Genomic DNA, 27,199 nt, shown 5'->3' with positions numbered 1-27,199 from the left:
ACCTTCCAAGTGTCAGTCAGTGACAAGCCATTCACATGACGTGGGATTCTCTCCACCATAAACAGTCTTTTTGACCCTCTCGGCTTCGTCACTCCTGTGGCTGTTCAAGGCAAGTCGTTGCTGAGAGAGTTGAGCTTAGATGGAACCAATGCCAGTCGTAGAGAGATATGCATCTTTTCAGACGCTTCAACCAAAGTGATTGGTGCGGTGGCGTACCTCAAGACAACAGATGCAAATGACCAGGTTCATGTGGGTTTGAACCTGGGCGACCGTGGCTCAGGGGGTTGGGAAGTGCATCTGTAACCGGAAGGTCGCCGGTTCGATCCCCAGGCTCTCTGTCCTGGTCGTTGTGTTCTTGGACAAGCCTACTGGTGTTGGCCAGAGGGGCTGATGGTGCAATATGGCAGCCTCGTGTCTGTCAATCTGCCCCAGGTGTGGCTACAACCGTAGCTTTCCTCCACCAGTGTGTGAATGAACAGTGCCATTGTAAAGCACTTTGGATGACTTGAAAAGCGCTATATATATCCAATCCATTATTATTACCATACCAAGACTGGAGCTGTGTGCGACAGTGCTAGCCATAGAAATTGCTGAGTTTATCGTTCAAGAGATCGATATCCAAATTGATGCGATCACCTTCTGCTGTGACAGTAAAGTGGTGCTGGGCTACATTCATAATCAGTCCAAATGTTTCTATGTGTACGTCCACAACAGGGTTCAGAGAATCCACCAGTCCACACAACCGAATCAGTGTAGGTATTGTTGAAATCTCCCAATTCTTTGAATCTTTGGGCTGGAGGAAGGACAATACTCGGTGTATTTATGCTCAATCAACAATCATTTATTTCCATACAATTCAACACTTAAGAGCATGTCCGTCTATCTCTATGTGGCTCCAAATTCCCTCTTTATTTAATTTCACACTCGTCAGGGGACAGGCACACAAAAATTTCAAACCACTGAAACGAGGAATTCAACCTTTTTTTATATTTCTTTACTAATCTAGACTCAACCTTTGTTCGCAAAATGTGTCTTGTTCTAGTCCGGAATAAATGTGAACCCGTGGTTACACGGTCGTTCCAGTGTTTTTCCATAGCTAAGCGGGAGTCCTCGGTTCCCAAGTCGCCACCTCGGCACTTAACCTGCCTGCACGTCTACAGACAGGGGGGTTGCCAAACCATGAACAAAATTAGTTTCCACAGGTACACTAGGCATCAACCTTTGATCCTAAAATGTGTCTTTGCTCTAATGTCCTCCTATTCAAACACATCAACCATCACTGTCACTGTGTTCACGCTTCACACTCACAAAAAACACACTCAGAGCGCGCCTCACTCACACTCAAAACAACACCTAGAGCGCGCTTTACACACAAGACAGCACCCAGAGCGCGCTTCGCAGCTTCGCACACACTCACTCAGAGCGCGCCTTCACACACACACACACACAACACTTTTCCTCAGCGGGAATTTTACACAGAAACCTCTGAGCTCAACTGTTAGATCTTCTTAAAGCACACTGCACCATAGACCAAAATACCCCTTTCTCTGCACTTATGACCACCACAACGGGGCAAAGTCGCATCATAAAAGTGATGCTTGCATCCCCGAAGTTATACCTGACATCATAAACCAGGTTTTGCTCTATGTACTTCTTGGCAAGTAAAATTTTACTTTGTTTTATGACCGCAGCCCTTAAAACTCGACTGACGCCACAAACCACCGTCAAACCTCTATCCAATGTACTAAAACTAGCACCAACCACTACTGCACTTCACGGCCGCACCACCGGAACACGGCTGTATCATAAACCAAACCTACGGACGTGTTTCGCTCTCGCGTTGCCAGCGTTCAACTGCACCGTGAGCCAGCATCTGCTTTTCCTTAAATCAACTTCTATTTCATAGCCGGCAAGAGCCAGGACGTAACCGACACCATAAACAAACTTCAAACCTCGACTTCAATGTACTGAACTAATGGCCGCGTCTTCAGAAGAAATTCTAATGTATTATTGCTACAGAAGCCAGTATTAGACAAAATTAAATGTGGAAGGTAAAGTGGCTGCAACTAGTCCAACGTAGTATGTTATTAGTATCTCGGTAGAAGCAGTTTACTGCAACTAGTCCAACGTAGTATGCTATTAGTATCTCGGTAGAAGCAGTTTACTGCAACTAGTCCAACGTAGTATGTTATTAGTATCTCGGTAGAAGAAGTTTATTTAACACACTGGAATTCAGCCTCAACTTATGTTGTTAGTATCTTGCGCCAAAAACCAGACACCGACAAATTTACTGTGAAAATACGTGTAACTCAGTGAACAGATTAATTTGGAAAGCCCAATATGCACATTTGGTATTTATAATACAACAGGCTGTGCTTACCTTTCTGTTTTAGGCCGGCCTTCTGTTCACCTTGCCCCACGATCTCACCAAAGGCCAAATCTACACCTCCTCAGCACACCAAGTATCCGGGTCACACTGCACCAAGTTGTTGAAATCTCCCAATTCTTTGAATCTTTGGGCTGGAGGAAGGACAATACTCGGTGTATCAATGCTCAATCAACAATCATTTATTTCCATACAATTCAACACTTAAGAGCATAAGGACCATCATGATGGGGAGACATGCCTGAAGAGGGTCACAGCAAGTCTCAAAATGGTGACGGGTTACACAGCCTTTTATAGCTCCTAGCGGCCCCCATCTAGTCGTCAAAGCCAAAACATCACATTCTTTCTCTGTTACAGCGCCTAAGTTATGACCTCGGCAGTTGTTTCTCTGCTTTCTGTAAGGTGGGGGGTATGGAATGTGGTCTGTCTATCTCCCCTGTCTTAGACACAGAGTCTCCTTCTCTTCATGATTCAACAATAGAACATGTCAAGAAAACAGTGTAACACATTCCCAGCAGATCAAGGATACAGAGTGATGCACCTTTATCTAATGAACTAATATGTGAATATGTTCTGTTAACTCAAAAGTATAATGAGAACTAAACTACATACAGCTCACACACTCTATGTTAAAGGGTATAATATGATCTACAGCAGTATCATACTTCAACTACTTTGATTACATATATAAGGTAACATATGATAACAGAATAATATCACAGTATGTACCTACGGAGCATAACCCAGCTGACCATGCTTCTAGGTCCATTCAAGCCTCACAGCTCACCACAACCAACTGGTTCACGGGTCCAACATTTCTATACAAATCACAGCCAAGCAGCGAGCAACATGAGACCTTTGAGCTTATCAACCCAGACGCAGATGTTGAGATACGACCACAAGTTACCACCTGTGTTACAAGTCAAAAGGACAAGTCCCTGGGTTGTGAGAGATTCACGAAATTCTCTTTCTGGAAGTCTATACGGAGAGGAGTTGCAACACTCATCCATGTGGTTTGTTCTTTTAAGGCAAGCAGCCAAGGAACCAACGGGTGTAATGGTTGGCATTGGTGCCGTAAACCTCTCACAGCTGACGAGTTGTCCAAGGCAACTACAGTGATTCTTGTTGCTGTGCAACAACTTAACAACTTACTGTGAAATACTTACTAATTAAAAGGAGTTGGACGCTACATCCTGACTTCGCGCGTTATTTCAAGTGGAGTTAGGCTACTGCTGAATTGTGTAGCGTACACACACAAGGAGAGCAGGACAGTGGAGCACCCATATTAAATTAGGTTCTTTTGGATTCTTTAGGGCCAAGAAAGACACGGCTCAAAAGTGGTCCTTTTACTTTAAAAAATGATCTTTATTTTACATATCCAGATATGTAGACCTTAAGACAAAACACACAACCCCAGCACTGAAGCACAAACGAAAGCCTAGTTATTTATATACTTGCTCTCTACGTCATACCACACTTTAAGTTTCGATCAAGGCCTAGTTGGTTTCACTTTCTAGCTGCAAAAGCACGCTTCTGCAAAAGCATGCAGTTTCCTGTCAGCACTTTTTGGCACAGAGTGTACTCAGAGTTAGGCCTTTCTTATATATAGCAATATAATCAGCATATAAACATTTAGGATGATAAATTTAAACCTCAACATTTTGTTGTACACGTACAATGACAAGAAAGGGCTATTCTATTCTATCTCTTAGATAATGTTTATATTTAATAAAGGGGATGCTAAAATGACTTTTACACTCTAGAAATGAACTAAATGCATTTTAAGTTACTTTTTAAATGTGGTTGCAGACAGATCACAGATTCAGAGTAGACCGTAAAAAAAGAAATCCTAAAAAAACAGTAATATTCCGGCAGCTGGGGCGCCAAAATAATACCATAAAATAACTTTCTCATAGAAATACGGTTTGTTGCCCTAATTTTACATGGGATTTTGCCTTTTTCAAGTGCTTTTAAACATTAAATTAGGAACATTTTAATGTGATTAAACAATGAAATTACCTATAAACAAGGTCAATGAATGCGGCAATATGAATAATAATACTTGTACAGAAATATGCAGTTAACAGTTGGTTTAAATAATAATGGTGTCAGGGTTGGCTGAGGAGAACCCAAATGCTAGACTTTTAGAATGGAGAAAGTGAGTTTATTTAACAGAACAGTGCCAACAGTCCACAGTGTGTGCTTTCCCAATTCCCCCTGTACCGTGATTCCTTTCCGTGATGCGTGGTTGTGCTTCGTCCTCCTTGGTGCCAGTGTTCAACTGTTTACTGCTCCCTCCACACGTTTCCGTAATCACCCTGGAAACAAGAGATGCCACAATGAGTACTGCCCCATCCACTGGCCGACTAAACACGTTAACTAGTGATGGCCCGCTTGAAGCTGACGCTCCGGAACGTGTGTCGAAAAAAACAACACACTGGTTCAGAAGCACTGTGTCGAGGCTTGCTTTGTTTGGCACAAGTCACGTGACCAGTGACGTCCGAAGCTTCATTACGCACGTAACTGCTTCGGTACCTGATTCAAACGGATATAAGGAAGTGAATTATCCAATGGATTCGTGGAGTGTGTTGATGGTGACAGATAGTGACGAGGTGATCATTCCACTGACAGATATGGAGCCAGCGAGGAAGAGAGGACGTTCTGGCGTGTGGGAATATTTTGAGTTGATTTTGCTCAATTCATTTTATCTGCCGAAGTGAAAAACTTGAAATGTCCAAAATCATGTTTTCATAATGTAAATATCATTACAGCATATGACTTTAGGAACACTTCCATGTGAATTAAAGCTAATGAAGACTACAAAAATGTATTTGACACTATACGTACATTACATTGCTACAGTTTAGAAAATCATTTTGTTTATTGTTTTTAGGTGATAGTCTGCAGGACCCAGGAATACCTGCATATCTACCAGCTTGCAGTGTGGTTCCTGCACTCCACAGCCTCTTCTGTTCCATGCAAGTGGATTTTCTCCAGGGCAGGAGAAACTATTTCTAAGAAAAGAAACAGACTCAGCCAGCGCACAGTAACACTAATCCTCTTTTTAACTGTAAATAACAAAAGGGCTACCTGACATAGATCATGTTTTTACTTTGCAAGTTCTTGATTAGGGGTGGGTTTTGATTATCGCCTTTCTGATTACAATCCATGCTAAATTGAATAAAGTGATATTGATTCATTAAAATCCCGTGTCGATTTGTAAATTAACGTTATTATGCCTGAAATGCCAGCATCTCAGGTTAAACCTCACAACATGTCGTCAAACACCATGCAGCTAAAACAGTAACTGGGAGCAGGTTTACGAATTCTGCATACAAACGTGAACACAGAGCGCGGACCCGACGCGTCAGAATCAGATTTTGGTGTGTCGTCGGGTCCGCGCTGTGTTTGCCTCTTTTTTTTTCGCTGGCTTCTGCAGCTGCAGGTTTCATAACTCTCTGTTTACATCTCTAATTAAGTCTCACGTGTGTCAGCTTTCTTTTAATAGATACGAAATTATGGATATATACTGTTAAATGATCAGAATTGTAATATTTCTGACTGAGGCAAAACTTTCCAGATTCCAATCAAATTGAATCGGATCCTGTATCGAATCAAAAATGATTCTACAAATCAGTGACGATGCAGCCGTACTCAGCTTCCTAAGCATTTTCCCTTTCCAGTTCACAATCAATCCCACCCCTAGGTCAAAAATATGTATAGGACAATTGGCCTCATCTAATATTTTGTATGAACCTGTCCAGCTGTCCAGTGATTAAATGACAAGTAGATGGAGGCAGGACTTCACAGCAGGGGCATACTCCATAATGTGCTGTGCATTCTCATATGTATATTATATATATTGCTCACTTATTGTATTTACCAACATCAAGGAGTTATGAGCAAAGAAAGGCCACACCATAGTGCATGTTTAAATAGGGAAAGTTTATTGATCAAAATGTATTACGCAAATACGCATTACATTTTTTTCAGCCCCCCAATCGAGAAAACAAAACCAATTACATGTTCAAAGCAACGGAACGGTGGCCCAATATCAGAGAGAACTCCACTCTTGAGTGAGCAGTGATGATTGAGCAGTCCGTTTTATTTTGCAGATTCAAGCTGCTCTTCAAAATTTTCACCACCAGATGTCACCGGAGAGGACTGTGTTGAAAAGCTTCGAGTAATGAACCGTTTTTCAATACAAGCTTCAGTGCTTCGGAAAGCTTCATTTGGCCATCACTAACGTTAACCATTCCAACAAGAAAGTATTGAAAACACGAGCTCCGCACTAACTGTATTTCTAGTTTAACGATCCCACGCCGACTGCTGCTCCACTGCTCTCTTAAGTAGAGCCCCTTGATTAGGCAGATCAGCAACAGGTGAGTTATTATCACAGGTGTGGCTGGCTCCAAGGCAGGGACTCTCCAGACCTGGTGGGGCAGCAAAACTGACACAACAACACACAGGGAAACAAGGAACGAGGAGCAGATCACACCACAACCATAAACGATTAAGAAAGACAAATAAAACTCATAATATTCTCAAAAAAATACTCAAAAAAGAACACATGATCCCTGGGTCACAGAGCCAGGCCCATGACAAATGGATTGCATTCATATAGCGCTTTATGAGACCCTCAAAGCGCTTTAAAATTCCACTTTATAATTCTCCTCTGGCCATCACCAGTAGGTGTTAGGTGAAGTGTCTTGCCCAAGGACACAACGACCGAGAGTGTCCCAGCCGGGGATCGAGCCGGCCACCTTCTGATTACAAGGCGAACTGCGAACTCTTGAGCCACGATCACCCTAAATAGCAATAATAATAATAATTATTTGATTTAAAAAAAATTTATAAGAATCATTTTATATATTTTTCCATAGCATTACATTTGAATTTAACAGTTCAATCTTTCAAATAACAGACAAATATTTGTGAAATTATGATGCATTTGTGAATGTATTTTAACATACAAATAATATGCATATGTACAGACAAATACATTTAGAAAAAAAGAAAGTTATGTTTTATTACATTTACAGTGATTTTACGTTAATTTACATTTGAAATTTAAAATCACAGTCTATTTATGTGAATTTGATGATATTCTGGAAGAACAGTACAAAACTGTAAAATACACAGTTAAATACTTTTATATTACAATTTTCTTTTACAGTGTAGTTAAGGCCTGGATCCAACTATTGATATGTGCTAGTTAGAATTATTACGCTCTTGATTTTCTCTGGCTGTCTCTTTTCTGCTCTGTCCTCCTAACACATCATCCTTCGTGGAACATTAAGATTCATATGTGGGTCACAGCCAGGAGGACAGAGGTGATGTAGAGACAAGGTAGAGGACTCTCTTACTTTTGTTAACAATAAATTAACATTTAACTCATTTGTAGGAATGCAATCACATTCAGCTGTTACATGTAGGTGGAACTAGACTCTTTGCATTTAGTTTCACATGGTTGTTTTGGAAATGACCTGATTATGGAGTTTGGTGTCAGAGAGTGTGCAGCAGACTGACAGGAGCAGCTGTGTGTGTGTGTGTGCGCATTCTTCCTTAAATAGACTTCCTTCCTTTTCTCAAGCTTGATGTCCGTCTCTCTGTCAGTGCCAGATAAACAGCCGCTTGTTTATGCCATGATTTTGCCAATAGGCATTGATCCTTCTGCTCTGCGTTGCTGAAACATGTCCAGATGTGAGGTAGGATATCAAAGTGTCTGTAATGGGTTTTTTCTTCAAGTATTGTGTCATTTCTCATTATTACACATAATCTATGGACATCTGTGGTTTGATTTCTTTGCATGTGAGGATTGGATGGGTTGTTACCAACATCAGGTGATAATTTCATGTCAGCAGCACCTTCAGAAATATATTTACTTAGAAAATTGGTGACACGTGCAATGCGATCTTGCCCACTGTGTGTGGATTTTAAATCTGTTTCTAACCTACAGGAGGCAAGAAATGCAACTGACTGGTCCCAGAGACGAGAGTGGACATTTAAGAAACTTCTGAACAGCAGAAAAACATCTGGACAGACACTGGAAAAACAGCTGTCTTCAACCTTGATCACATCTGTTGATCTGAGGCCTGTTAGGAAAAAAAGATACCTGAACATCACATCACAACATCTGTATTGTAGAAATTAATTTGAAACATTAGAACAACACCTAGACAAGAGGTTCTGGCCTCTGAACACAATCACATGTAATATCTGTCCCACAGCAGAGAAACATGTGGTTTCATCACCACACAGCTGGTTGAGTTTTTGAAAACTAATCAGCTGTGTTCTCTGAACTCTGTGAACAAGGAACGTGGGAGATGGGAGGAATAGTGTGTACAGAAGAGATGAAGGAGGAGAAGAGGAGGAGCGAAGGGAGGGAAGACAGTTTGACATCAGCAGACAGAATACGAAGATTCACCGTCAAACAGTTTGGATACAATGTTCTGAGCCTGGCTCGCCGAGGTCTGAAGGTATGACAGCAACACCTGCTTTTAGGTACAAATGGCCACTGCTGCCATCTCTGTGGTTTCAATTAATAATGTACAAGCACACATCCTGGTGTCTACACTTGTACATTCAGAGTTTAGCCCTATGAGATCCAAGATCCAAGTGTTATCTCAGATGCAGGTTGAAGCTCCATCATCAGCCTGCACTGTGATCAACACCTCTTTCATCCTTCTGGGAACGCAGTCAATTATTCAGATATGATCTGATCAGATATGACAGCATCTGGTTCCTCATGCCAGCCTTAATCAATCTTCACTTATTTAAACTCCTTTGTTTGCTTTCCAACTCTTGCTGCCTATGAGCAAGTGCAAATCCACTTAGGATTGTTTTCTTTGAATCACTGCAGAGATTTTAGTTTCAAATATGAAGCGCCTTGAGGTAACTTTTGCTGTGATTTGGCACTATATAAATAAAACTGAATTGAATTGAACTGAATACCACTGGTAACACAGAACCAATTGAAACCTCACCCACTAACTATAGTTTTGAATACTGCGCAACACGTGATGAGATCCCTGTTATATACACTCAGGTCAAAAGGTTTAGAAGTTTTTTTTTATTAGAAATTATACATTTTAATATCTCTTTGCACTCTGAACTGAAAGCATAGTACAAACAAGCAGTTGCAGTTAAAAAAGAAATCATGAACTTGTTACACCCCCACCTGGGGGGAACCCAGAGGCAACCAAAAAAAACCCTCAAAACGAATAACGGCCCCACTCCCTGCTCCCAAGGAAAGATCAACGCTGCCAAGGGTTTGTGGTTTTACAACAATCAAATATTTTATTAAAGGTAGCAAGCGTCAGGGTGGTCCCAATATATAGCCATCCCCATTCAGTCTTCAACCAACGGTCGCCTCCACCTTGAGCGTCCATTAGCACAAACAGCAGAGAGATGAGGGTATGGTACCACAATGTGGTCCAACACTGCTTTTATGCAGACAGAGGGGGCTGTAAGTAATCCAGAACCACCTGTAGGAGTTAGTAGCACCAGCTTTCATCGCCTGATCAACCTCCATTACTGCAGAACAGCTTTAAACTGTTAACCCATGTTGTGTTCCCTGAAAAAGGCCTTTTTTTTGGATAATTCTGAAATGCACGTTATTTTTCAGTTTTGGGTAATCTTACCTTTGTTTAACCTCTGAGAGTTCACCACTTACCTTTGTACAATTTCAGCTTTTCATTGGATTGAATGACTTGAACTGGACAAAAGTTCGGCTGTTCTAAAACTTTTGACTGGCAGTGTGTAAACATATTTTAACTGTAGATTTGTTTCATAAGACACTGACCCAAGTTTAAATATTTAACTTCTTTTTAACTTCTTCATCTGTCAAAATGAACACTGGCACATTTGTGAACAAGCATTAGATCAGTGCCAGCGTGACATTTATCAGTGACTTTTCATACAGTAATCACACCATGTGATGAAACGATGGGCATTTTCTCCTCACACAGTACAGCACAGTATGTTTTGGGCTCGTGTTAATAAATACTGATGACTTTAAAACAATGAAAATATGAGCTGGCTTCAACAGGAGAGGACATTTTGTTACGGTATGGAGGAGGACTCAAGCGCAGGACTCCGGTTCTGATGCTCACAAGAAGGGTTTATTTACAAGTCATCAGGTGTATATGCAAGAATGTGCGGGGGGGGGGGGGTGTTATATTGTTATATACAGCGGAGTGGGGGGAGAAGGGGTCTCCAGGGAAGTCCAAGGGAAAGGACGCGTTCTTCAGAATATCCACTCACACGATCACAGGCTCACACTCCGACACTGCCACACGGGAATCACACGGGGGAAAAATCCAGGAAGCTCTGTGGACAGGGAGACAGGGTTAAGAACGACGCACAGAGGGAAACACTCTTAACTAAACTTGCTGTAGCTTGACTTCACTAACGCGTGGTAGAGATCGATCCAGCGACGAACAGCAGTCACCTCCTGGCTTAAATGCTGCTCCCCTTAATGAGACCCAGGTGTCTCATCTCCCGAGGGCGTGAAACCACAGTGAGTTCCGCCCCGGCGAGAGAGAAGAGGAAGAGAGGGAGAGAAACAGAGAGGGCTGATCAGCGTGCAGCTGATTCGCCTGGCCGTGACAGTACCCCCCCCTGACGGGAGCCTCCCGGCGACCCCCAGGCTTGTCAGGGTGAGCCGCATGGAACGCCCGCACCATACCCCGATCCAAGAGGGCCGCCCGCGGGATCCAAGAACGCTCCTCCATCCCGTAGCCCTCCCAATCCACGAGATACTGCAGACCGCGCCCCCGGCGCCGGACATCCATGATCCTCGAAACGGTGAAAGCCGGGTGGCCATCAATGACCCGGGCGGGTGGAGGGGATCCGGAAGGAGGGCACAGAGGACTAGAGAGACACGGCTTCACCTGCGACACGTGGAAGGCGTTATGGATCTTCATATTCCGGGGAAGTTTAAGGCGGACAGAGACAGGGTCAATCACAGAGTCGACTTCAAAGGGACCGATGAAAGTGGGAGACAGTTTCTTGGATTCAGACCTGAGTGGGATGAATCTGGTAGACAGCCAAACCTTTTGTCCAGGTGTGTAGGTGGGAGCAGGGGTCCGGTGGCGATCCGCCAGGCGCTTATTGCGTTCCACTGTGCGGAGAAGGGAGGCCCGAGTCGCTCTCCAGGCGCGCCGACACCTCCGAAGATGCTGTTGGACAGAGGGAACAAAGTGCTCACCCTCGACGGCTGGGAAGAGTGGCGGTTGATAGCCCAAGGACGCCTCGAAAGGGGACACACTGGTGGCAGAGGAGGTAAGGCTGTTATGAGCATACTCAATCCATGACAGTTGCTCGCTCCAAGTTGACTGGTTAGTGGAGACCAGGCACCGGAGAGCTGCTTCGAGCGCCTGGTTAGCACGCTCCGTTTGGCCATTTGTCTGTGGGTGGAAACCAGAGGAGAGACTGACCTGAGCTCCGAGGGCACTGCAGAACTCCTTCCAGACACGTGACGTGAACTGCGGTCCTCTGTCTGACACAATGTCCGTGGGGATTCCATGGAGGCGAAACACGTGGTCAGCTAGCAGCCGGGCGGTCTCTAGAGCAGTGGGGAGCTTAGGGAGGGCGACAAAATGAGCAGCTTTGGAGAAGCGGTCCACAATGGTGAGAATAACAGAGTTACCTGACGAGACGGGCAGACCAGTGATAAAGTCAACAGCGATGTGCGACCAAGGGCGACTCGGAGTCAGCAGAGGGTGAAGGAGGCCAGAGGGTGGTTGATGGACGCTCTTGTTTTGAGCGCAGGTCGAGCATGCGGAAATGTACTCGCGGACGTCTTTGGCAAGGGAAGGCCACCAGGCGAAATGTTGGAGGAAGGTAATAGTGCGGTGGACCCCCGGGTGGCAGGTGAATCTGGCAGTATGAGCCCAATGTAACACTCGTGACCTTACTGAGGAGGGGACAAAGAGCAACCCTGGAGGTCCCGTTCCAGGGTCTGGTTCTGTCCGCTGAGCCTCTCGAATAGCCGACTCGATCTCCCAGGTCAGGGCCCCGATTACACAGGTGGGCGGTAGAATGGGAGAGTCCCGAGTTGCGTCTTCGGAGGCGGCGAATTGGCGTGAGAGGGCGTCTGGCTTGACATTACGGGAACCGGGTCTGTAAGTGATTGTAAACTGGAATCTAGTAAAAAACAGGGCCCACCTGGCTTGCGTGGCGTTGAGGCGTTTTGCCGATTGAATGTACTCCAGGTTCTTGTGATCGGTCCAGACCACAAATGGCTGGGCAGCGCCCTCTAGCCAATGGCGCCACTCCTCCAGGGCTAGCTTGATGGCTAGTAGCTCTCGATCTCCCACATCATAGTTGCTCTCTGCAGAGGTGAGACGGCGTGAAAAGTAGGCACAGGGATGCAGCTTACCTCCTTGCTGCTGGGAAAGCACCGCCCCCACTCCAGCGTCCGAGGCGTCCACCTCCACAATGAACTGCCGGTCGAGATCGGGTTGGACGAGAATGGGCGCCGAGGCAAAGTGGTCCTTCAGATGGGCAAATGCTCGTTGAGCCAGCTCATCCCAGCAGAAGGGAACCTTGGGAGAAGTAAGACGGGTCAGAGCCAGGGCCAGTTTACTGTAGTTGCGAACGAAGCGCCGATACATGTTCGCGAACCCCAGAAAGCTTTGAAGCTGTCTACGGTTGGAAGGGGTTGGCCAGGCGACAACGGCTTGAACCTTTGCGGGATCAGTCTTGAGGTTACCCCGATCGATGACATGGCCCAAGAAGGAAACAGTTGAGACATGAAACTCACACTTCTCCCCTTTAACAAAGAGACGATTTTCGAGGAGACGCTGAAGGACTTGCTGACATGGCGTTTGTGGTCGGCGACAGATCGGCAGTGTTGGGAAGGTTACTTTTAAAATGTATTCCATTACAGAATACAGAATACATGCCCCAAAATGTATTCTGTAACGTATTCCATTACATTACTCAATGACAGTAACGTATTCTGAATACTTTGGATTACTTAATATATTATCATGCTTTTTACAACAACGTGAATGTACTATTGCTGTGTGATTTATTACTGTTACTGAAGGTCCGCGGCTCCGAACTGTAGTAAAGGGACCTCTGACTAATACGGCGGGGTCCCTGTCGGCTCGTAGCCGAAAAATAGCTTTACTTTGTTGTCTGGGTCAACTTTTCTCGCGAGAGACAGAGAGAGGCGTTGAAAGGCTGCTCCAACGGAACTTATTGTTTTCGGAGGAAAACACGAACACGGTGTACAGTCGAGTCTTAATAGCTTACTTACAACTGGGCTCGTCAGGCACTCTTCTTGGCTGCAGTGGTTATTATTATATTTACATGCTTCCAGCTCCCGTTTTTGCTCAGTGACAGCTCGTACTTTTCCACTCCCCTTTTTCTCCCTCCTCGCGCTCACAGACCCATAACGTGTATGGCAGTCCATTCTCCCTGCAACACGGACTACACTGCCCATGAAATTCATAAAATTCCATAAAATCCATAAAATCCATAAAATTCTTTAGAGCTATGCTTGTAGCATTCTGCCTGTTAGCTTAGCACAGCAACAACAACAACAACGAAAAGGCGCTCTCTCACCCAGGAAACACACAGTCGCAGAGAGAGAGAGAGAGCGTCGCCCTGTAACCATGGCAACCGTAACGCTGCCGCCTGGAACAACAGAACGTAGCTGTCAAACAAAACCCAAACAGTCCTGACCCGCGACAATATGAAACAGGAAAGTACCGCAGTGTAATCCATTTAATTCAACAAAGTAACTGTATTCTGAATACCACCTTTTTAAACGGTAACTGTAACGGAATACAGTTACTCATAGTTTGTATTTTAAATACGTAACGGCGGTACATGTATTCCGTTACTCCCCAACACTGCAGATCGGGAGAAGATGAGGATGTCATCCAAGTAAATGAAAACGAAATGGTCGATGAAATCTCGGAGCACATCATTCACGAGAGCCTGAAACACAGCTGGAGCATTGGTGAGACCGAAAGGCATCACAAGATATTCGAAATGGCCCAGGTGAGTATTGAAAGCAGTCTTCCACTCGTCTCCCTCCCTAATCCTCACCAGATGGTAGGCGTTGCGCAGGTCCAACTTTGTGAAGATGGTGGCACCCTGGAGAAGCTCGAACGCGGAACTCAGCAGAGGGAGGGGATACTTGTTTTTAACTGTGATGGCATTGAGGCCGCGATAGTCAATAGAGGGCCGTAAACTTTTATCTTTCTTGGTGACAAAAAAGAAACCAGCGGCAACAGGTGAGGACGAGGGGCGAATGAGACCAGGGGCAAATGACTCATTGATGTACTTTTCCATGCTTTCCCGCTCCGGTCGAGACAGGCTATACAACCTACTGGTCGGGAGCGGCGCGCCTGGGAGGAAGTCAATCCCACAATCGTACGGCCGGTGAGGGGGAAGGGAGCGTGCCTTATCTTTACCAAACACTTGCGCCAGGTCGTGATAAACAGACGGTATGGAGGACAGATCAGGCGGTTTTGAAATAGTTTTATTGGGTGGTAGGCTCATGGCGGGGGTGGCGGCTTTTAAACAGGACATGTGACACTCCTCCCCCCACCCCGAAATACTTTCTTTCCTCCAATCAATCACAGGGTTATGTTGACATAGCCAGGGATAGCCCAAGACTAGTGGTGTGAATGGGGCTTTAAAGACGTACAACTGTATGGTTTCAACATGATTGCCAGAAAGAGACAGGGAAATCGGTTCTGTGACATGAGTAATGTCTGGAAGACGCTGGCCACTAAGGGCTGTGACTTTGAGTGAATGAGACAGAGGCTCCGTGCTAAAACCTAATTTTAGCGCCAGCGAGGAATCAATAAAATTCTGTTCTGCCCAGGAATCGATCAGAGCGTCGAGAGAATGAGTCTTGAGACGAACCGTTTGCTTAGCCGCAATCATGAGACGAGGAGGAGACTGAGAACAGGTGACCTCGCCCACCCGTACACTCCTCGCTACTGGCGGGCGCTGTCTTTTGGCCGCGCCTGGCAATCCATGGCAATATGGCCCTTGCGGCCACAATAAAAGCACTCACCAGCTCTCCAGCGACGATACCGCTCCTCGGACGACAGTCTGGAGCGGCCCAGTTGCATGGGCTGTTCACTTTCTTCCATGCTGTCCAATGAGTGACTGCCGCTAGGCGTGCCCCCACCTGACGTCTCCATGCGCCCCGGGGGCCTCTGGGAAATGTAGTTTCCGGTTCCCCGACGCGCCCGTAGGTGCTCATCCAGCTTCACACATAGTGTAATCACATCAGACAGGGTCTTAGGAACATCTCTCATCAACAACTCTCTCTTTAACTCATTACAAATATTATTCAAGAGAGTACTTACAGTGGGGCAAAAAAGTATTTAGTCAGCCACCGATTGTGCAAGTTCCCCCACCTAAAATGATGACAGAGGTCAGTAATTTGCACCAGAGGTACACTTCAACTGTGAGAAACAGAATGTGAAAAAAAAAATCCATGAATTCACATGGTAGGATTTGTAAAGAATTTATTCGTAAATCAGGGTGGAAAATAAGTATTTGGTCAATAACAAAAATACAACTCAATACTTTGTAACATAACCTTTGTTGGCAATAACAGAGGTCAAACGTTTACTATAGGTCTTTACCAGGTTTGCACACACAGTAGCTGGTATTTTGGCCCATTCCTCCATGCAGATCTTCTCGAGAGCAGTGATGTTTTGGGGCTGTCGCCGAGCAACACGGACTTTCAACTCCTGCCACAGATTTTCTATGGGGTTGAGGTCTGGAGACTGGCTAGGCCACTCCAGGACTTTCAAATGCTTCTTACGGAGCCACTCCTTTGTTGCCCGGGCGGTGTGTTTTGGATCATTGTCATGTTGGAAGACCCAGCCTCGTTTCATCTTCAAAGTTCTCACTGATGGAAGGAGGTTTTGGCTCAAAATCTCACGATACATGGCCCCATTCATTCTGTCCTTAACACGGATCAGTCGTCCGGTCCCCTTGGCAGAAAAACAGCCCCATAGCATGATGTTTCCACCCCCATGCTTCACAGTAGGTATGGTGTTCTTGGGATGCAACTCAGTATTCTTCTTCCTCCAAACACGACGAGTTGAGTTTATACCAGAATGTTCTTCTTTGGTTTCATCTGACCACATGACATTCTCCCAATCCTCTGCTGTATCATCCATGTGCTCTCTGGCAAACTTCAGACGGGCCTGGACATGCACTGGCTTCAGCAGCGGAACACGTCTGGCACTGCGGGATTTGATTCCCTGCCGTTGTAGTGTGTTACTGATGGTGACCTTTGTTACTTTGGTCCCAGCTCTCTGCAGGTCATTCACCAGGTCCCCCCGTGTGGTTCTGGGATCTTTGCTCACCGTTCTCATGATCATTTTGACCCCACGGGATGAGATCTTGCGTGGAGCCCCCAGATCGAGGGAGATTATCAGTGGTCTTGTATGTCTTCCATTTTCTGATGATTGCTCCCACAGTTGATTTTTTCACACCAAGCTGCTTGCCTATTGTAGATTCACTCTTCCCAGTCTGGTGCAGGTCTACAATACTTTTCCTGGTGTCCTTCGAAAGCTCTTTGGTCTTGGCCATGGCGGAGTTTGGAGTCTGACTGTTTGAGGCTGTGGACAGGTGTCTTTTATACAGATGATGAGTTCAAACAGGTGCCATTCATACAGGTAACGAGTGGGGGACAGAAAAGCGTCTTACAGAAGACGTTACAGGTCTGTGAGAGCCAGAGATTTTCCATGTTTGAGGTGACCAAATACTTATTTTCCACCCAGATTTACGAATAAATTCTTTACAAATCCTACCATGTGAATTCATGGATTTTTTTTTCACATTCTGTCTCTCACAGTTGAAGTGTACCTCTGGTGCAAATTACTGACCTCTGTCATCATTTTAAGTGGGGGAACTTGCACAATTGGTGGCTGACTAAATACTTTTTTGCCCCACTGTATCAATGCCGACTGCCCCCAGCCAGTTTCTTCGGCCAAGGTCCAGAATTCGACCGAAAAATCCGCCATACACCGCCTCTCCTGCTTCAAATTTAACAGTCTGTGGGCAGCCGCCTCCGCTCCGGTGCCTCTTTCAAAAACACTTTTAAATTTGGTGAGGAAGTCCTCGTAAGAAATGTCTGGGGCTGTTCTTACAACAGCTTGCGCCCAGTTTAATGCCGGCCCATGTAACAATTGAACCATAAAGGCGATTTTGGCCCCATCTGTCTCATATGTTCTTCGTAACTGACGGAATTGTAGGGTGATCTGAGTCAAAAATCCACCACATTTATTGAACTCACCCGAGAAAGGCTCCAGCGCTGGTAACGATCTCTCTGGAGGTTCTGTGGAAGCCGGCGTGGGGGAAACAGGCGGAGCGGCTGCAGATGGATTTGGAGCCGATAGCTCAGGAGAAACAGACGGAGGGGGTGAGGGTGGGCTTACCGACGGTAGACGTTGAGCGAGGGCTTGAGTGAGTGCGGCCAGTTGTTGATTTATGTGCCGAAGCATGTGCTCGTGGCGTTCCAGAATTGCCTCCGGGGTGAGGACGGGTTGCTGGGTGGGATTTGAGTCCGCTGAGTCCATGATGGCTGGATCGTTATTGTTACGGTTTGGAGGAGGACTCAAGCGCAGGACTCCGGTTCTGATGCTCACAAGAAGGGTTTATTTACAAGTCACCAGGTGTATATACAAGAATGTGCAGGGGGGGGTTATATACAGCGGAGTGGGGGGAGAAGGGGTCTCCAGGGAAGTCCAAGGGAAAGGACGCGTTCTTCAGAATATCCACTCACACGATCACAGGCTCACACTCCGACACTGCCACACGGGAATCACACGGGGGAAAAATCCAGGAAGCTCTGTGGACAGGGAGACAGGGTTAAGAACGACGCACAGAGGGAAACACTCTTAACTAAACTTGCTGTAGCTTGACTTCACTAACGCGTGGTAGACATCGATCCAGCGACGAACAGCAGTCACCTCCTGGCTTAAATGCTGCTCCCCTTAATGAGACCCAGGTGTCTCATCTCCCGAGGGCGTGAACCCACAGTGAGTTCCGCCCCGGCGAGAGAGAAGAGGAAGAGAGGGAGAGAAACAGAGAGGGCTGATCAGCGTGCAGCTGATTCGCCTGGCCGTGACACATTTAGGCCATATTATTGGTAACTGGTTGAAATATTAATTATTATTTTAAATGATTAAGCTGTTTTATCGAGCAACATTTAGGAGCATTCAAACATCAGGCTTTCCACATGTCAGCTGCATTTTCTGTCTTTTGTGATGTAAAAAAATTAAATATGTACACTAAAGAACAGTGCTGTGAGAACTTTTCCAGCTGTGTGGTGAATTCTGAGTGGAAAGCAGCAGCTTCCTTTTCTGTTTCACTCTACAGGAGGTTCCAGATGAACTGTGGGAGTTGTTGGAGTTGGACAAGCTGAATTTGTCTCTCAACAGCCTGACTGTTCTTCCTTCTCAGCTGGCTCTGCTGTCTAACCTGGTGGTCCTCAATCTGTGGGGTAACCAGGTAAACACACCTGATACCTGACATTCCTCCTCCACTGAACCATTTTAGTTTTAACATATGACATCGCAGGAGTTTGTCAGGATTCATTCAAAGACTGACTCCCACATGGTTACAGAATAATTCAAACGTTTGATGCTAAAATTTTTATAAACCAGATGTTTATTTTATGGTAGAACATATGAGGATGGAAATGAAAGCAAATACAAAGTTACACAAGAAAACACTCATGTAACACGACACACACATAGATATTTATCCCTCATGTTGATCAACAGTAACCCTTTATTGTACAAAAAAACTAAGGAAACACTCATGAACCCTGTTAAACCGTTTAATGCGGTGATTTTAAAAACAGCTCTTCCATGAAATTATATCATCTTATTAGAGAACAGGTGTTGCAGGGGAGAGGACAGACATACTATTCCACAAACACTAGATCCTACATTTCCCATGATGGACCATGAGAGTCTCTTGCTGAAGCCTGATAAACATCCAAATCTTTTATTCAGTAATAGGAGGTGTTATCCAGGTGTTTTCACGAGCTCACCAGTGAGAGCATATTGATGTTCATGTGTTTAATTTAAAGTAAAAGTCATGTAATGTACCTATGAATGAGGTACTGACCTCCTTCAATCCCTCCTTCTGCCTCCTCCTCCTGTGCAGCTGCTCAGTGTCCTGGATAAATAAAAGTTCTAATCCCCACTGAAATCTACCAGGATCCAGTTTCTGCCTCCACCCTCCTTCAACCTTCAGCAGCATAATGAGCCCTGAGTAGTGCCAGCATGCATGGCAGGCTGTTTCTGTCATATGCTGTTAGCCTTGCTTAACCTGTAAGCTAAACCTGTTTGTGAAATGTTTTGTAAACAGGAAATTTTCAGCCCTCAACACTTGATAAAGTCTCTTATTCAGAGTTTTATTTTCCCTGTGTCACGGTCTGCGAGGGCAGACTGTGAGGAGGGTGTTTGGAGGACCCAGGTGCGGACACAGACGAAGGAGGCAAAACGTTTACTGAACTTAAAGTGAGCCTTTATTAGGGCCGGTAAACAGTAAAGCAAAAAGAACCAAACATAAACTATGGCAATGACCTAAACAAAGGGCCTAAACTGGGAAACAACTAAAGACTAAGAAAAACTAAGACTGACTTGGACTGTAACTAAGAGGTACGCACATGACATGAAAAAGCAAAAGACAGTCTTCTGGACTGGTACATGAAAGGCTATGAGAACATGACCAGAAGAGAGACTGAAAAACTATGACTCATGACGTGTAGCTAGAATGACAGGAATGTTAACAGACAACACGACACTGACACGAAGACACACTGGGCTTAAAAACACTGAGGAAGTCATCAAGGAATTAGAGACAGAAGGGGAACACAGCTGGGAGGAATAAGACCTAATGAGACAGGGGGAACAACGCTAGAAACACTGACATAAGACAGGAACATGAACCTTCAGAGTAAAACAGGAAACAAGACACCACTAAACAAAGACGCAGACACGACACTGAGAGACAGACTAGACACTGAACTAAACCTGCAATAAGCATGAGAACACAAAACCTACGGACTAATCCCTAAACAAGAATAACTGAAACATAGAGTCATAATCATCATTATCATCATAATAAGAAAAGAATCCAAAATGCAAAAACACACCAAAACATAACAACTCAAAATACTGGGTCAAACTGACCCAGAACCGTGACACCCTGTGTCTATAATTATTCTATATTTCAATCTGGATTTCAGGGCACTTTGTGAAGAGTTTAATTCTAACATCTTTCACTTTATTTCCTGGAATGGCTTCTCTTATATCTGTTTCCTTATATTTATGGTAAGATGCTTGTTCCTGGTGTTATTTGTGTGTTGTGTGTGTGCAGCTGAGCAATTTGCCACCAGAGATCGGTCAGCTGAGGAAACTCCGAGTTTTATTTGCCTACAGAAACAGACTTAAAGAGGTTCCTGAAGAGCTGGGCGCCTGCACACAGCTGGAGGTACTGCTGAAAATTCTTCAGCTTCTCACTTTAGTGCTACTGACATTGCTACTGTGATCACTGCTCCTGAAAACAGCTCTTTAAAATGTTGTGCAGGTTTTATTTTAGCAGGTAAATATGCTTGACGTTTTCATGCATGCTCATTCATCCAGGTAAATAAATCTCCAAAAGTTGATTCTGTTCATCTGGACGAAGCGTTTTCAGTGGGAGAAACGTTTCGTCACTTGATGCACTTTATGCACTAAGATGCACTAAATAGTTTGGGTTCAGCTGGTGTTTGTGGGGTGTGGTTTCTGTTCAGCAACTGGAGGAAAGGTTGGCCACATTTATAGTGTGGCTGATACAAAAAGCTCCTCATGTTTTGCTCTGGTTGCTACAGTTGTCTGTAGTTTTCTTTGTTGCCTGCAAATACTCAGTAGTGCATAATTTTCAACCAGAAATGGGGAACGTTTGCCTTCAAAATAAAAGTTGTTTGTCAGAACTGCAGCCACTATATTTAAAAAAGGGGTAACTTTTACTTAGAAGGGGACCCTATTTTCCATTTTGTGTCTGTTCCACGATTGGTTGAAGAATACCTGGACAGTATTTGCGGACAAGTCTCTCATTTCCATTTAAATTGTGGGTATTATGCAGATATTTTTGCCAAACATGTGGGGAATACTCATTTTCCCTCACAACAGATGATTGCCATAGAATAGTTTCTAGGTCTGTGTGACTTGGGTCTCATTCACTTGATCCTGGATTGTCACACATCCAAAATGACGGAGAAGTGGTTTGTAGATGCATACACAGGGGACACATCATCAGTGATGTTTCCTGAGGTCATGAAGTGAGGACCCATCCTTTTGATCCAAATCTACCTGCAGGCTCTTTCTGCGGCTTCAGTGGCAGAAGTGATGGCCTACCACTTTGTTTGTTCTCAAGCTGCTCCACTGGCACTGATTTACATGTTCTTGGTACTTTAGAGAGGTCTATAGTGTCTTGCTAGGGTCTTGCTAATGACCTACCAATTTTATTGAGGTGCGTTGCAGCAGGGACACGTGGAAAAGTTTCAGGATACTGGCTCTCGAGGACTGGAGTTCATCCCCTATGGTCAAGAGTTTAACTGAGGCTTCTCTCCAGCCCTAACAAAGGAGATTTTCCTTTGGCTGCAGATCTGCACTGAAAATGCATTTACCACACACTTCAGCAACTGGTCCTGGCATTGGCCGGAGGCAGTGGCCCTCCTAAAAGGCTTTTTAGGATATTCTCCTTTGGGCATAGAAGACATGTTGGTGCTCACTCTTGTCACAGATGTGCAGATTTGCTGGACTGGGTAGCACATCATATGCAGCTTGGCACATGAAATGAATGTGCTGAAGTGCCAGCTATCATCTCAGCTTCTTGCTCTTTCTCATTTTGTCCATGCCACTCTGCTCCTGCATGCTTACCATCCTGCTGGTCCTGAACTCCTCCTGACCTAGATGGTTTCGTCCTTAATAAGGAAGAAAGGAAATTAAAAACAAAACAAACCCAATATGTCCGAAACCATGGCATAAACAGAAACAATGCCACTGAATACAAAAGAATAAAGAGACCTTTAGGAAACAACAGAACAGATGATTGTCAGTTAAAGGTCCTTAACTATCATACACTATACACTATATTTTCCAGCAAGTCTTTTCCCTTAAAATAGCACAAAGTTTGCTTTGCTTTTGGTTTGGAGCTAAACAGTGCAACACAAGATTTTGGATACACCTAAAAATAAGACAACGGTATTTTTGATCCACTTATTCTGAGGTTTACTGGATTTGCAGTGGAAAACAGGAGTAATATATGTGGTTATCTAAACCACCTGTTCTAGGTGCTGAGTTTAGCCAACAACCAGCTGTCATCGCTGCCGGCTTCTCTCTCTAATCTGACCCAATTGAGGAAGCTCAACCTCAGTCACAACCTCATCACTCACATCCCGGGCTGTGTCTACAACATGAAGGCTCTGGTATGTTCATGTGGGGCTAATATCACAAATTCGAAATACTGTGTATGTTTACGTGTGCTAAACTCTGGAATAAGTAGTCTGGTTATTCAGTACAACTACCTGTAGAAGATTCAGAGAGGATTAGTTAATATGTTTAAAATCCCCAGGTGTTCCTTCACTTGGCCTTTAACCGTCTAGAGAACCTGGCAGAGAACATTCAGGCTCTGGTGGAGCTCAGAATTCTCATTGTGGAGGGAAACAGCATCCACTCACTGCCCAAGGCCCTCTGCTGCCTCACCAGGTAACCACATCACCAGGTAACCAAATCCACGTAACTCCGCCCCACTGGAGTGGCGTGTGTGTATCACATTTGTATTTGATTTGATTTCAGGTTGGAGTTACTGAATCTCGACTTTAACGACATCAAGGATGTTCCACAGGTAAACAGCTCCACTGGTGAAGGATGATGATGATGATGACACTAATCATTTTGATAGTAATGGTCATCGATATCTTCAGAGATGATGGTGATTATGATATTGATGACAACTGGTGCCCTGGCATCTCCAGTACAGGGCTCCAATCCAGGCTTCACATTAAAGCTTTGTGATCAGCCTGCCTGTCTTTAAACCTGCTAACAGATGCTAACAGAAATTATCAATGAAAATTAGTTCAACACTTTCACCATTAATTTATTCTAACTCTAGTTTATTTCACCCTGCCCTGTGCGCATTACCCTAGAACTGTATGAAGCATGGCTACGTGAAAGGTGAGCTCACAGGCAGTCTTTCTCAGAAAAAGGAAAAAGACTCTCTGCATGTTGTGTCAACTTTTTGGTCCACTCTACTTCAACAGCAAAAGCTTTCAAGCGTGTCTCTATTAGAGATGGGCCGATCCGATATTACATCGGTATCCGTCCGATATTACGTATTGGTATCGGTCCGATACTGACCTAAATTACTGGATCGGATATTGGAGAGAAACAAAAAATGTAATCTGAACCATTAAATATCAAAAAAGCACCTCACAAAACTTGCGACATGCCGTAACTCAGCTCATAACCATAGCACGTCGGAGCAGTATGCGTAACGTGATAGAGCAGCTGTGGCGTGTGAGACCTGTCAGTGGTCTGGTTGAGTATTTGGAGTCTCGCTACCAAACATGTAAACAAACATGTAAAGCATTCCCACCTTAAGCTTATCAACCGATATATGGAGCGACTGCCTCTCATTCTCTCTCGCTCTCCTGCTGCTACTTCAATCATGAAACTGATCAATGATCAGCTGATCGGCTTTTCTGTCGAGTCCGTCTCTCTTCTTTGTTTTTGGCCCACTTTGCACCAGAAAGAGGAAACCAGCATTTGAACAACAGCAGCACGTTTAAGCTTGATAAGCTGTTGATAGAATTTATTTAATATTACTTTCTCCACCAGGATCTTTTTCTACGTAGATGACAGCTGGTAACTGTGCAGGGGCGGGTCTAGCAAGGTTTAGCCAGATGGATAGGTAGGGCATTAACAGGGAAAGGGGGGCACAAAGACATACTTTCCTTTCTTATTCTCATTTAAAATGTCTTGCTTTTATTAAATAATTATCTGACTCTTACACCCAAAGTTTTAATCTGATGTAAAATGAATAGAAGTCCATTACTGTATATAGTAACTGTTAAGTCTAATATACCCTATTAAGCTATAGTACTTTTTCCTTTGGGAAGGTACCATCTGTGCAGTCTGCAATTCTGTTGAAGAAAGATGTTGAATCTATTTAATTATTGTAGAAAAATAATTGATTTCTGTGCATTTTTTTTTTACACGTGCATTAAATTAAAGTTGATTACATCAATTAAGCATCACGAGGCTGAGGGTGGGGGGTAGTTCCCTATATTTTTTTGCTAGGAGTTTGCAACCCTATTAGTTAGGTTGTTTAATATTTCTGCTAAGTACTCTTTAAAATACCAGAATAGGGAGGATGGTGCAGGTTTAAGTTTATTGAGTTGATCAGTGTTGCTGGACTATGAAATATTTTGGGTGCAGTGTATTTTTTGCATACAGGTATAACAGAATGGCTTTAGTGTTTTGTTTTTTAAACTTGAGTATTGTCAGGGTTTCTGGGTCGTTGACCCAGTATTTTCAGTTCATGCCCACTGTTTATCCTCTGTACGTTCCACTTCCTGTTTTGTGTTACGTTACTCTGTGTGCATTATGTTCTAGTTCTTATTCCATGCATCGTTAGTTCAGTTGTGTTCAGCTGCTCACTCACCTGTCACCTATCAGTCATTGTTCAGCCAGTGTATTTAAGTCCTCAGTTCTCTCCGGGTCGGCGTTGTGTCATTAATGTTGTCACTGCTGTCTATGCACCTTGTTTGCCTTCCAAGTCCAGATCAGTCAGCCGTTCAGCCAGCCAGCCAGCCAGCCATCTCCTGTTTTCGTCATTCCTCCCTCACAATAAACACCCTGCATCTTCACCGTGACTCCTGCATTTGAGTCCTCCTCTCCACATCCACTCAGCAACCCCTAACAAGTATGAACTTATACAAAATGCAGCAAGATATTAAAAAAACAGTTTTATTGATTAAAAAAAACACTATATTGGATTCATATCAGTATCGGAAGATATCCAAATTTATGATATCGGTATCGGACATAAAAAAGTGGTATCATGCCATCTCTAGTCTGTATACATATCCACATTCACACAACAGCATTTCTCACGCTAACGCTTAATTCTCACATGTATTTCAAGTTCAATGCCATGAAAAACGTATTTGCTCCGTTCTTTATTTCCCCACCTTTTTAAGGACACACTGACGTGTTTATTTAAACAAATGTTAATATTAGACAAAGGTAACCTGAATAAATGCAAGATGCAGATTTTTAAATGGACGTATTCATGGCACTGCTAACACTGCGCAGCTATTTCTTTCCAATATTAAACCTGGACCCTAACACCATGTAAAGGGTTAGGTATAATGAAGCATAAGATGTATGTCTATCTGTCTCTCCATAACCTTCAGTCTCTTTCACAATTCTGTGATAATATTACTAATAATGGTGATAGTGGTGCTGGAAGCATGGTGATGACTTCGATGATACTGATGATGATAATGATAATAGTGATGACTTTATTGGTGATAAACACAATGGTTACTTTCAGGAGATGCACCAGCTGTCCCGGCTGGAGAAGCTTGCTTGCCATCCTCTGGATAAAGGACTTCACATTGTCCACAACCCGCTGCTAAAACCAGTGAAGGAGGTGCTGGAGGGCGGGCTCGGTGCACTTTTTAACTACCTGAGAGCAGGGTAGCTTGTAACAACATAAGAAATGGATTTAGAACTTTTTCAATACATTTTAACTACTTAAAGTGTTGAATAGGGAGCAGGAGTTTTTAAACTACATTAGAGCTGCAGAATGGACTTATAGCCACCCCAGTGATTTGTGCGAGGCGGGGCTTTTGTTGTTCTTAAACAACCTGTGGGCTTGGAACAGGGGCAGGTGACTGAGATGACTGAGCATGTGTCCAAATGGATGTATGTAGACTAGTAAAATTTTTCTTAAAGAGAAGTAACTTTGAATCCCTGAAGAGGTTCACACATGACTGCCAGCACTGATAAGTGGACTGGACAGTATGGTCCAGCACCTATTAACCCTCCGACCAGTTTCCCCAGGAAACAGGCTCAGCCCAGTCAGTCCTCATGTTCTGATCTTACATCATCAAACAAGATCCAGATGAATACGATCAGCTAGTGGTTCTTATCCCTGTGCTTAGGACTCATTCACTGACACTTCCTGTCATATTTCTGCTCATCTGAATTTATTGAACTGGATATTTCTTTTAACTGTATTGATTATGCAGAACTTGGCACTGCATTTACCCCTTTTATAGCTCTTCCAAAGACCTTTAGATAATACTGACATCATATGTTAACCCTCTGCTCAGGTTCTAACTAGTCTCCTTACTCAGTGAGATAGAGTTCAACTGTCACAGTTGACCAATATATGGACTGGTTATATTTAAGTAAATCTATACCTGCATAACCACATATGCATGTGACATTTCTACAAGTTCAGAAAAACAAAGTAGAAGATTGTTTTAGTTTCTTGTTATCTCACATTTCTACTATGGAGGACCACAAGAGCCGCGCGCATCGAAATAAAGAATTCTGTGCTTAAATAATGAATTGTAGAACAAAATCTGCATTTGTAAATTCATTTTTGAATTCCAATTTAATAAACTGATTTTTAAAATGCTTTTTAAGTCTTCATTTCAAAAACATTTTCAAATTCCACTTTGATAAACTTCATTTCAAAAATCTTTTTCGAATTGCACTTTAATAAACTGCATTTCAAAATCCATTT

At 44.0% G+C, this 27,199-nt stretch overlaps 1 protein-coding gene across 1 annotated transcript; it reads left to right on the top strand.

Moving 5' to 3' along the window:
- The first annotated feature begins 7,977 nt into the window (after positions 1–7,977).
- Positions 7,978–27,000, top strand: LOC147321509 (uncharacterized). The gene is made up of 8 exons (XM_086305547.1): positions 7,978–8,094; positions 8,346–8,865; positions 18,761–18,892; positions 20,774–20,887; positions 22,731–22,865; positions 23,012–23,145; positions 23,236–23,284; positions 25,997–27,000. The coding sequence occupies exons 2-8, from the start codon at positions 8,713–8,715 to the stop codon at positions 26,144–26,146; spliced, it is 867 nt and encodes a 288-aa protein (XP_086161673.1). The 5' UTR covers positions 7,978–8,094; positions 8,346–8,712; the 3' UTR covers positions 26,147–27,000.
- Positions 27,001–27,199: the final 199 nt, after the last annotated feature.

Source organism: Aulonocara sp. 'chitande type north' Nkhata Bay, linkage group LG9 (genome assembly GCF_057382095.1).
Source record: "Aulonocara sp. 'chitande type north' Nkhata Bay isolate Kocher_YH1m ecotype deep benthic linkage group LG9, A_spYH_male_GT1.1, whole genome shotgun sequence".
Taxonomy (NCBI): domain Eukaryota; kingdom Metazoa; phylum Chordata; class Actinopteri; order Cichliformes; family Cichlidae; genus Aulonocara; species Aulonocara sp. 'chitande type north' Nkhata Bay.
The sequence above is the reverse complement of the archived record's forward strand: the minus strand, read 5'-3'. Positions and strand labels throughout refer to the sequence as shown.

Bases quoted from the DNA above. Each gene is read 5' to 3' on its own strand.
- LOC147321509 (XM_086305547.1), top strand. From the start codon at position 8,713: ATGGGAGGAATAGTGTGTACAGAAGAGATGAAGGAGGAGAAGAGGAGG. The intron at 8,866-18,760 runs GTATGACAGCAA...TTCACTCTACAG, and splicing joins TGGCTCGCCGAGGTCTGAAG to GAGGTTCCAGATGAACTGTG. The intron at 23,146-23,235 runs GTAACCACATCA...ATTTGATTTCAG, and splicing joins GCCCTCTGCTGCCTCACCAG to GTTGGAGTTACTGAATCTCG.